This window comes from Phascolarctos cinereus, unplaced genomic scaffold (genome assembly GCF_003287225.1).
Source record: "Phascolarctos cinereus isolate Bilbo 61053 unplaced genomic scaffold, phaCin_HiC Scaffold_4;HRSCAF=312, whole genome shotgun sequence".
NCBI classification, from domain to species: domain Eukaryota; kingdom Metazoa; phylum Chordata; class Mammalia; order Diprotodontia; family Phascolarctidae; genus Phascolarctos; species Phascolarctos cinereus.
In genome coordinates this window covers 594,393,922-594,405,931 of record NW_027555847.1, presented here as the reverse complement: position 1 = coordinate 594,405,931, position 12,010 = coordinate 594,393,922, and the positions used below count along the sequence as shown (strand labels likewise).

The 12,010-nt window shown below is 39.4% G+C and overlaps 1 protein-coding gene across 2 annotated transcripts; it reads left to right on the top strand.

The window, feature by feature from the left end:
* The first annotated feature begins 1,254 nt into the window (after positions 1-1,254).
* On the top strand, positions 1,255-9,002 carry ZNF706 (zinc finger protein 706). Of its 2 annotated transcripts, XM_020969469.2 has the most exons (4): positions 1,259-1,406; positions 5,096-5,232; positions 6,234-6,341; positions 7,089-9,002. In XM_020969469.2, exons 2-3 carry the CDS (start codon positions 5,098-5,100, stop codon positions 6,327-6,329), a joined length of 231 nt encoding a protein of 76 aa, XP_020825128.1. In that variant the 5' UTR covers positions 1,259-1,406; positions 5,096-5,097; the 3' UTR covers positions 6,330-6,341; positions 7,089-9,002. The 2 variants fall into 2 exon arrangements, with proteins under 2 accessions (XP_078009815.1, XP_020825128.1); XM_078153689.1 differs by lacking the exon at positions 7,089-9,002 and having other exon boundaries at positions 1,255-1,406; positions 6,234-6,345.
* The last annotated feature ends 3,008 nt before the right edge of the window (positions 9,003-12,010 follow it).

Here is a 12,010-nt window from a genome sequence, read left to right as displayed (position 1 = left end):
GAGCCAGTAACTGGCTTAAGACTTTTTCCCCCTCTTTTTTTTCTTTCTTTCTGGCGTGAGCTAGGCTTTCCCAGTACCCTTAACTTTAACTACAAGACCTCCCCCCCAACCCCCGCCATCCTTGCTCACGGGGCGGAAGGCCTGGGCTGGGCTCGGCTCGGGCTCTGTGATTTGGAGTGGCTGGGGGGTGGGGGTGGCGTGAGGTAGGTAAGTCGAGGCTTGTGAGAGAACAAAGGCCGCCGGGTCCCTCTCAGAGGTCACCCCGGGACAGGGCTCCTGTCAGTCTGGTCCCGGTCTGGTAACTGAGCCCGGGGAGCGGGCCTCCCCTCATGCCCGGCTACCAACCAGCCTCAACCTCCACGCAGGACTCCCCTCCTCGGGACCGCCCCACAGGCTGAGAATCTCCCCGCTCCCAAGCAGGCTAGGCAGCCACCAGCCCCCCCTCACCCCGTCCCCCTTAGGTAGTTGTTAGGCAGAGGCCTCAGGTACAGGCGGGTACCCAGGGGCTGCCTGAAGGTGAGCGGGCCAGGAAGGAGGAGGGAAATGGAGGGGGTGGGGGCGGGGCAGGGCAGGCTGCGGCGGAGGATGCGGATGCCACTGCGGCTGCGCGGCTCTGGCAGGACTCGACCCGGCCAGCCCGAGGCCGGGGCCGGGGAGCTTAAGGAGAGTGGCTCGATGAAACAAACACCCAGACTGGGCCAGAGGGCGGGCAGTTAGTTCTCAGATTAAATTCATTCCCCGCCCTCCGGGGGGGGTATCTGAGGGGAAGGGGCACTCGAAAGCACAGACTAAAGGCGACATCCACTCCAGCACCTCTAAAAAGGTCGCTTTCGCTAGCCCAGGTTTCCGCTCGCCCCCTCCCCCCCGTTATGTAATAGGGATGCGCAGCCATTGGGCCGCGCCGACCGGAAAAGAGTCGGTGTGCTAGCGGAGAGGGGGGAAGTAGGGGAGGGGGCCGGAGGGCGGAGCCGAAAGGAGAGAGGGAGAGCGCGGAGGGGTGGGGATGGGGGTGGGGGAGGAGAGTTGGGTGCGCGCCTGGCGCTGGGGAAATCGGGAGAGCAGCCGCGGTCGCCGCCGCCGCCGCCGCCGCAGCAGCAGCCGGGAAGCGTGGGCGTGCGTGCTCGCGCGCGTGTGCACGCGGCGCCATGGGGTCTCGCTCTTCCGATTGAGGCGGGCGGGCGCGTGCGCGCGGCGGGCGTGAGGCGCGGATTGTTGTGCGCTCCCTCTCTCCTCTTTCGGGCGGGCGGGCGGGGTGTCGGCGGCGGCGGCGGCGGCGGAGGCCGTGCGGGGAGCGCTCTCTCTCTCACTCAGTCCCTCTTCCCTCCCTCTCCCTCCCTCCCTCCTTCCCCCGCCCCCAGCACCCTCGCCCCGCGCGGCGCCTCAGACGCCGGACTGTCCCAGCCCCGGTAAGCGGCTCCGGGCACCGCGGCGGCGGGAAAGAAGGGGCCGGGAAGGGGAGGACAGAGCAATGAGGCCGGGGCCCGGGCGTCCGCCCCTCCTGCCGCAGACCGCCCCGGGCGGCCGGGGGTGGGGTGGGGGGAGGACCAGCAGCTGCGGGAGGGCCTGGGACCGAAGGGCGCAGGTTTCGGGGGAGCGTGGCCTTTGCTCGGGGTCAGTTTGGAAGGCGGAACAGAGCAAGGCTGGGGGGGGGGGAGGCGCACGGGACGGGGCCGGCTCTTAATGCCCCAAGCATGGTAGTAGTAGGGGAGGTGGCTCATGGGGTCTGCTTGTGAAATGGGAAGCTGAGAGAAGCCCCCCAAAACACCCCCCCTCCGAAAAGATGGAGTCAGAAGCTCGTGTCGGAATGGGTCTGATCTTGGGCTGCCTCCTGGTCTTACAGGGCTTTTTTTAGGGGTGTCCAGATGGTATGGGGAGAAGGCGCTTCCTCGATCCAAAAGTACCAATCCACTCTTTCTCATTTGTTTTGATTTTGGACTGATTCTCTAGTGCCCCCCCCTTTTTTTCTTTCTACTTTAGACTCTTGGAACTTAGGCCATCTAAGAAAACCCATTCCTCCTGCACCCCCCCCCCATTTTGCAGCCCCTACCAAAAAAAACACATAAAATGGAAGAGTTTGGTGGAACTCTGAAGGTCGGGCATTTGTAAATTACTTGTTGCCTTCCATTACATTACGTTACCATTAAAGGGGGATCTTTATACTTTTGAATTAGTAGAAAACTTTGTTGACTCTCAAGTCTGGCCAAAGTCTATCAAGAAATAGATGTCAATTTGTTTCTCTGCTTTCAAAAAGGAAATCACTATTATGTAATGTCAGAACTTAAGAAACTTCTCTCCCCCCTCTCCACCTCAGGTTTTGACTCTGTTTAATTTTGCTTTTTATCTGCCCAAAACTTGCCTCTTTAACTATGTGAGAAGAGGAGTAACATGGCTTTTCTTTTGGTCTGAGGGGAGGCCATGAGAATGCTTGTATTTAAACCTGTTATGTAATAATATGTAATTTTTTAGTGAAGTGAGAAAGCCTCCCTACCTTATAAAACTGGGACATTGTTCCACAAACTAGTGATATTACTTTGTACCAATGTACGAAAGTAATTAACCAGTGTATTAGGCCTTTGAACAGAAAGGTACCATCCTAACAGCTTAAATAGAGATTTCTTTCATCTTAAGAAACTTCTGGAATTCTGTTAGTGGCCTGCCATTTTAGGATGGGAGGCTTTGGAGTGTTGTGCCACAATGTAAAGGTTAAATATCTTCAAGGTTTAAAGGTTAAATCAAGGTAAACTAAAGAAGTACATTTAAGTTACTGGAGCACAAAAGAATTAATAGCATTCTGATTATAAGAAACACTTTAGTGAGTCTGACGTAACTGGAAACTACCTTCCATTGATGCACAGTGGTCAAGACAACTTTCATTTAGTAGAAATGGTGATTTTAGTAGCATAAAATTTTTAAATAGAACATACTTTTAAATACCTCATAAATCCTAGATTACAAAAAACACATGGATGGAGGAGGGGGTCCATACTGACACTCAGCTTGTAAAGTCTTACTACGAAATTATATTTGAAACATTTTCTATGAAAGGGTGGTGGTGAATCAGTTAGGATTAGGTTAGTGTATTAAATATTTCTCAGGTCTGTTACAGATAGTAACCTTGGTACAAAGGGAAACCTATTTGGCTTTTGATTTTCAACTTAAATCTAATGCTAAAAGCAGATTGTCTAAAAAATGTACTTCAGGTTTTTGCTGTGGCTGTTAATTCTTTTGACATATCTACTTTTAAGAGAAAATCAATGTATCAGAGACATGAAGTGTAAGAGGAATTTTATCTGGTAACATTGTTTAAGTATTTATTCAGGGCTGGTTGGTATGCATACATCTATAGGTGTGTATATATGTATGTACGTAATATGAGAGGTTTAAACTTACATTTTAGCATAATATATAAAGATGAATTTAGAAGTATACTTATGTCTACTTTAATACATTTTCTTTTAGTCTAGGCACTTTATGAACTAAGAAAAGGGCTCGAGGCAGCAATAGAGAGAGCTGGCGTAGAAACCAGGAAGAGAGATCCTGGGTTCAAGTCTAGTCTCTGGAAGTAGCTGTGACTCTGGGCAGATCACTTATTTTCTCAGTGTTCTAGGGCTGAAAGCTGCCCTAAGAACTCCTGAGTATGTCCTGATCAGATTAAAATGTAATTGGGAAATGTTTAACAAAATAAATTAAAATATACTGCAACATAAAAACACTCATTTGTGATTTTCTCAATCAGTGTGTTGCTGGCCAGCATCTGTTTCTAGGTAACCCTGTAAAGCCATAAGTTACATGGGAAGGTACCAGCTGGCATTGGTATCAGGAGTTCTCTATACCAATAAAATGATAGGTCAGATTGATTAAAAACTTGACCTACACACCTCTGTAGAACTTTTTTTGGTAAGGCTTAGAAAGTGCTTTACATGTGTTATCTCTTATAGCATCTTTTAAATGACTTGTCTAACACCTGAGTGTCTGAAGCAGGATTATCTCTTCAGTTTAAAAATAGTGATTTTTTTCTAGGGAAGTGTAGCTATTTTTAGTATGATTGAAAGCTTTGGATCACCAGTATTTGTGGTGTGATAACAATAAAACAGTAATTTTGTTCAGTCATTTCAATCACATCTAACTCTTTGGGACCCCATTTGGGATTAGGATACTGGAATGGTTTGCCATTTCCTTCTCTAGTTCATTTTACAGAATGAGGAAATTGAGGCAAACTGGTTTAATCAACTTGCCTCTAGGGTCATGCTGGTAGTGTCTGAGACCAGATTTGAGCTCAGGTCTTCCTGATTCCAAGCCTGCTGATCTATCCCCTTTACCACCTAGCTGAACAGTACTTTGAAGTACTTATATCAAAATGGTCTTGTGAGGTTGGTGGTGAAAATAACATTTTTCTTTTATAGATGAGGAAACAAAGACAGAAGGGTGAAATAACTTAATAGGATCAAGCAACTAGTCAATGGCAGAATTTAAATTCAGACCTGAGGTTTCTGGGTCCAAATGCAGTGCTTTTCCACCACTATGTCATTATGTAGCCATGGCAGATGATTCCAAAGGGTTCCTTTGATTATGGTGAAGCACAGAGAATGGATGAGTTTAGTTTAACTCTTCCGTCTGGCCTGTCTTTTGAAATAGAGATTTCATCAAGTCTTGAATATTATAAATTGAGGCAGCACTAGAAAGACTAATTTTTCAAGGGTGTTTATCTTGTAGTACTGTGAAACCTGAGTGTTCTTTGAAGAGAAGAATAATTCCCACCTGCTGCTCTGATTTCCTTGTTATTTTGAGACATCAGGTGACAAATCTTGTTTCTCCTAAGTTTTAAGACTCCAGCTTCACATTTACTAAATGAGGGGGAAACGATAAAATTGAAGAGAAATTTTTCATTGAAAAAAATTGCAAAAAATTTTGGTTAGCTCAGATTTTTCATGTCATACTTAACCACTTTAATTCTAGATACTAAAAGAGGGGAGAAGACATCATATTAAGTTTGCATTGTGTTATAGGTGTCCTACTGATGATGTCTCTTCGGCATTGCTCCTTAACAAGTTAATCACTGATACCTATATGTTAATAACTTTTTCTTTGTTTATAGATATGGCTCGTGGACAGCAGAAAATTCAGTCTCAGCAGAAAAATGCCAAAAAACAAGCTGGACAGAAGAAGAAACAAGGACATGATCAGAAGGCTGCTGCTAAGGCTGCCTTGATATATACCTGCACTGTCTGTAGGGTAAGAGGGGCTAGAAAGCCCAGCATTTCTGTGAATAGTTCTTCTATTACTTAGATTTAGATAAAGACTTATTAGTATAAAGTTATGGTATCCATGATTACACTATCCTGATCCCTCGTTATCATCTGTCCAGACTTGTTTCTGCCACCTCTGCTCTGTTCCCTCTAATCAATTTTCATATTGCTTTCAAAATATTGTTTATACATAGAGCTTTCATGTTAAAATGGTTTCTTCTGGGCACCTCAGTTGATACCTTGCAAGGAAATTGTGTGCTATGTTGCTAGTTTAGGAGTTGAATATAAAATAATCAAGTGAATCTCAGTTACTTTAAAATGTAAACATTTGCTTCTTTATGAGTTCATAATTGTTACATAGTCGGGGTATATCAGCATAATTAGATAGAATGTTAATCATACTAAGAACAGAGCAAATTTACTATGTGTAAATTGGTTTAAAGATAATGAGGGACATGTTTGTAAGTACCAGGCCTAAGTCTCTTTCTACTTTAATATCTGGACAACAGGAGCTTTGAAAATTTGTGAGAAAGCAAGACAAAGTACTACCTAGGCTGCAGGCTGGCCACTGATGGGGATAATACTGGTATGAGCATATTATAGCTTAGTTGAAAGTATTACTGGAAATGGTGGTATACTCAAATAACAAATGAAAGACTATTTCTAAAATGGAATCATTATTAGAGTAGATGAAGTATCTTGCCCTTGCTAAGACATAGCACTGTTAATAAGATTGAAATAAAGAGTAATAATAGTCAAATTTAATTGACTGTTACGTGGTGGGAATCTTTTTGTAGGAAGAGAAATTTTGAAGTTGGTATTAGAATCATTGTGTGGAAGTGAGCATATTCTAATCTAGTCTTAATATAAATTTAGTGAATCTATGATGTTGCCTCTTTGACTGTTAGTGTCTCAGTTTCTCTTCCATGATAACTAACTTTTTCTCTCTTCTCTTTTTATCCTTTGCCTCATCATTCTGTCACTCAGACACAAATGCCGGACCCCAAGACCTTTAAACAGCACTTTGAGAGCAAACATCCTAAGACTCCACTTCCTCCAGAATTGGCTGATGTTCAGGCATAAAGTTGTTTACAGGTCATTGATTTTTTTTTTGTTTGTTTTAATTAGGGTTGTCCAAGACGACATAACTATCTCCTAAAATTGTGAGATTAATTTGTCTTCTGGCTAAGACTTGATAACTGTTTCCCTGTCTTAAGAATTTAATAATTGTACTAAAAGACCATTTTGCAGTACTTCATACCATGTCTTCAGAACACCAAGTCTATTTTAACCTGTACTACTATTGCTGCTGCCAAAAATAAAAATTAATAAATAAATGAAAGAAACGGGAAGCTGGCCAACCCTGGTCCTCCTGGAATGGAAAAGATAAATCAACTTGAAGAGAATAGTTAATACAACTGTATTTTGAGACACTTTGCTGCCAGAAATGATGCAGGCTAATGTAGGTGAGCAGGATTATGCAGGTTTTTTACTTGTGTACCTGCTGTATTCTAGTATTATAGGAAAAAATTCGTCATGTATTGTAATTGCTAGAAAACTATCAATTTTCACTCTTGATGGTTTGTTTGGATTCCCCCCCCCCACGTGTACACATACACTCCTTTAAACTGTCTCATAGTAAACTGGTCAGAGATCTGTTGTTGGGGTAGTAAAAATCCAATTAGCTGTAAAGACCAACTGAATCTAGAGACTGCTTTTCTATAAAACTCAAATTCTTTGTCAAATGTCCGGTTTGTTTCTTTCTTGGGCAATATAAGCAATGTGTAAGAGTAGTGTTGCATTCAGTTACATTCACTGAAAGCTATTCTTATGTTTTTGTAGGTGAATTCATGGCACCTATTGACTCTTCTACTATCTCAGACCTTAGGTAATAAACCTGCAGCTGCTTTTCTAACAAACTGTTGATCAGCAAAAATAAGGGGGCTACAGAAACACACATTTTTATGCTGTTCCCTTTTGGGCTTCATGCAAAGACAATTCTGTGTAAATGTACAGTTGGGCCCTGATTTGGAAATCCTGAAAATCAGTCCATCCTTGTTATAAAAATTTTTTTACAATTGTAATTATATTGATGTTCATATTGTGTAAAATAATTCATTTAATAAAGTAGTACTTTGATTTTACAACATCACAGGATAAATGCTTGTAGAAGTTCTGTTCCACCTTTACACATCTGCCTTAAAATCTAATGAAGACATCAGCTAGAATTGCAAATGCTTTGCCTCTGCCCCCTTTCCATCAGATTTGTTGGTTATTCATACTAAAGCAGACTCATCCAATACATGTATTCCTATCATATTATTTTAGGTAGCCAGCTAATGAAACAAAAGAAGCATTGATTAACTGCTCTCATTATAAACTTTATATTTTAATTTGTAGGTTCATTTAGTAAAACTTCTTAAAAATTATGTGCCATTCCCCCTTCAGTTGTGCTTATATTGGGTGTGCCAGTACTTAAAACAGCTTGGGACTGGTTCTGAGAAAGGAATTGCAGATTTGGCAAAATAATCCTTTTCTTGCTGGCTCTGAATTGGATATAATTTAAATTATTGGTTAAAGAACAGCTTACAAGTATTTGGTAAATGATTGAAGGAGCCGAGTTTTCCTTATGAAAAATAAGGTTCTAAAGTATGTATCTGCCATAACAAAAGAGGTCAAAAATTATTTAACCATTTTATGTAAGATTAAGCTTGGAAAATTTATAACTATAAACTGGTCTGTCTTCAGCCTATAATATGTAAATTTCTTTCAAAATTATTCTAGATGGGTTTAAATTGAAGGTTAAACTTCTGAAAGGATTATTTTAAATATTTGCCAAAATAATTGGAAAATGAATTAGTTTAAATGGGCCAGTTTTGTGGCTTGTAAATATCATTAACAGGAAGAATGAAATGGCATACTTAAGCTAAGTATCCATATGGTGTCATTGTCTTTAAGAGTGTATTTTGGTTTCATTTTTAAACTCTTAAAGGCCATATATGTTGGATTTGGATTAAGGGTTTAAGAACAGTTTTGTGAACAGTTTTACACCCATAGACTTGTTTTATAGGTATGTTAAAAGTATTTGTGGAAAAGAGAATTCAAATAAAGTTAAATCCTGCTAGGTGAAGAGAGGCTGTTTAGAAATTGATTCTTAACAATTTATTCTCATCAGAACTTCGAGATTAAATTTGTTAATAGTGTCCATTTTAACTGATTTGATTTTTTAAAAATGTAATAGGAAGAACAGTATTCAAATATAAACTTAGGGAGTAGTAGCACATACTAGTAGCCAGATTTTATGGACACCAGATTCTATCCTCCTTTAACTGTCATTGCAGATTGTTCCTACAGTTCTGCATCATCTACATTGTGTGTATTATTACCGTTTAAAATGAGGTTTTAAGAGAACTGATGATCTGATGGAGAGAGTTCATAAGAAAACTCTTATAGTTCACCTGACCAAAAGAAAATCTTTTAGTACCCTTTTCCATTCCGTAAGTGTTACATTGACTATTGGTTATATGGTATCTTAATATTGATTTATCAGAATGCTTAGAATTCTACCTTTGTTCATGTGCGGGATGTTATTCTGGTTAATTTCAGTTAAAAGGAAGTATTCTGAGCATATGTTTTTTCAATGTTTAGTGAAGTGTTTTTCATTTAAAAATTGTTCTCTTTGAATTTTAGTTTTTCTTTCAGTTGCCTTACTAATTGTATAATTTTTTAATAAAAGGTTTTTATGTTTGTATTCAATTCATTATGAGAAGCTAAAGAACCACATTTAAAGCTGTATCACAGTGATAGGAAAAAATAGCTGCATTTATCTTGCATAAAACCTTTAATTCTCATACTTAATATGTGAATTGTTCTATCAGCTACTCTTTTTTGGTTGTCATGTGTGTTAAATCTTCAACAGGGGAAAATCTTAAAATTTCAGAGCCCTAACTAAATATTTTTGTAATTTGAAGATTCTATAACACATCTAATTGTTATGATGTCTTCAAAAGGCTTAGTAAAATATATTGAGGGAGGATTTTTTTTTCCTTTATAAGTAGACATCAGTTGCTGAAGGGAGTGGGGTTAATAGTAAATTTGTGTCCACTCTTTCATATGACTATACCCCCTGTTAACTGACACACTGGAGGCTCAGTTGTGTGCTGTAATGTCTCATTAAAGAAAATATTAAAGAAAATAAAGTAGTGTAAAATCTATTTCTTGCCTGTTACCAAAGAGGTTTTTCTCTTTATCCTCCTCCCTTTTAGTTTAGGGCACTATTGAGCTTTTGAGTGAAATTCGCTGTAGCTATTTCTAAAACAAGTTCTGGAGTGGCAGGAGGCCTCTTTTCATTCCTACGGTTTTCCTGACAACACACGATCAGAAGTTAGTTGTTCCTTTGGTTCTTGAGAGAGTACCTTTTTAAGACCAAGAAGGGTAATTGGAGCTCTCTTTCTTAGGCCTTTTCTGACTGAGACAGTTGGGAGAGAAGGAAGACCTAATGTCGACATTCTAAAACCATTAGAACTAAACACAAAAGTTTGCTTAGGTTGGTAAAATGTTTTTGATTAAACAAGTTCCTGATGACCTTGACAACATTTTGAAATGTCAACTTAGAAGTGAAAAGCTTCATTTAAAAACCCCAGAGCAGCTAATTAAGCCCTTTTACACTTAGGTACACTAGAATGAGAAAAGCATTGCTTTAAGACAAAAAAAAGTCATTTATAGATTAGAGATTTTAGTCCTTTTGACAGTTCTTTTGTTAATGTCTGGAATGCAATGAATTTCACTAAAGGCAATAACTTATATTGGTGAAAAGTTTTGATTAGAGAATTACCAACAGAATACCCACAATTAGATTATTACAGTACTGAGAGGACTTTGAGCCTGGTAAGTTTAATGTCTAGAGCCCTGGGAGTCAGTAGATCTGGTTCTGCGCTTAAAAATGGCTTGGAAAAATCTGTACCTCAATATACTCTTCTTTTAAAATGAGGGGATTTAGACTGAAAGAGCTTTTAAGTTATCATCCAGTTTTAAATTGTAGATTAAATCACTTAACCTCTCAGCTTCACTTTCCATATCTATGAAATGGAAATAAAACTTTTATCTTACAAAATTGGATTGCAATTCCTGGAAAATTGGCTTTAATAATTATCTCAAAACTTTTCCTTGTGTAGTTAAACAAAATATTTAAAATAGGTTAAATGTTTATTTTTATGGGTTTTTTCTTCCATAATACAAAGTACGTTACAACACCTTTTGGAAATACCACATTCTGAATCCGCAAGTATTCACAGTTGTTAGGCTTCCACTACATTAACAGGTAGCATTTTCTTAGAAGAGTTAGTAACAGTGTGATTTTTAAGTACACTGAATGCCAACAGCAGGGTTGTTTACTATAATAAACCAGAAATCTCAAACACACCAAAAACTAATCCATTATAGAAATTTCAGAAAATCAGCCTCCAGTGTGTAGTTTTTTTAGGACTAGACTACAATTATAGCTGTTTCCATTGCTATGTTTGGGAAACTAACAAACTTGGTTTAAATTTCAATTTGCATTTCTAAATGTTGATTAAACAAATTTTTTTCAATTTTATATTAAATCTTTAGTGCTGTTCAGCTGGTTGAAAGTATATGTGTGTGTATATACACACACAACACATGCATATACAAGCCTGAGCTTTTTACACTAAGATGGGAATTTTTAATGTGTGTATGGTGTGACTTATAAAGGAACTTATTTTCAACATAAATCAATTATTAGAGTTACTGTGTTTGAATATCAAGCACAAAAAATAGTTATGTTACCTATAAAAATACTAGGTTTATATTTATGCAGAATAAATCTAATTTTATTGCTGGAAGTACTAGGACAACACTGTCAAAAACATTTTGTCCTATGGTACAGTCTCACTACATAAATTGTGAGAAGACTAAAGCAGGGTAGTGGAAAGAGACTAGGCATTAGGAAGCAGGAGACTTAAGTAGTTAGTTGTGTGTGTTTGAGGAATCTCTGACCTACAGTCTTGGTTCATCTATAAGTGGGAATAATATGTATCTGAAGACTGAAAGAGGTAAATGTGGTAAGTAGAACACTGGATGTGGAAGTCTGAAGACATGCCTTCAGAGTATGGCTCTGCTAACTTTTACTATAACTGAGGACTATTGGAGAAATCACTTCACCCTCCGGACCCCCAAAAGCCCAGTTTATCTGTGAAGTAAGATGGTTGGACTAAATGATTTCCAAGATCCATCCGAGTTCCAGGATTTGTGATTCTGTAACTACATCATAGTAAAGTTTAATAAAGTATTAAAATTGGCCGGGGGGGGGGTGTACAGTTGAGGGGAGAATGGAGGGGTTGCTTTTTTTTTTTTCTTCTTTTTGGCATGGTGGGCCATGGGAATTTTCTGGTGATAAAATTAAGATTAAATCCTGTTAGCACTGCTTGCTTTTCCAGGAAGGCCTTTGAACTAACATACAATATTTACTTGGTAGTTAAGATGTATTTGAAATCAACTTCAGGTGAATACTTTTAAGCAACGAGCCTTAATGCTTTAAAGATGTGAAAATAGGTATTTTTGGTATTGATTGCTGAAAACTGTAAAGTACTAATAAGACCAGAAGTTAAGGTAGTACACAAATTTACTCTGTTGTGAAATGTTTAGTATTTTAATTTGCACACTTTTTCTTTGGTCATTAAATTAGTTTTCTACATTTTCCCTTAGCACTGATATGCTTTTTTAGCCACTCATTTTTACTAAAA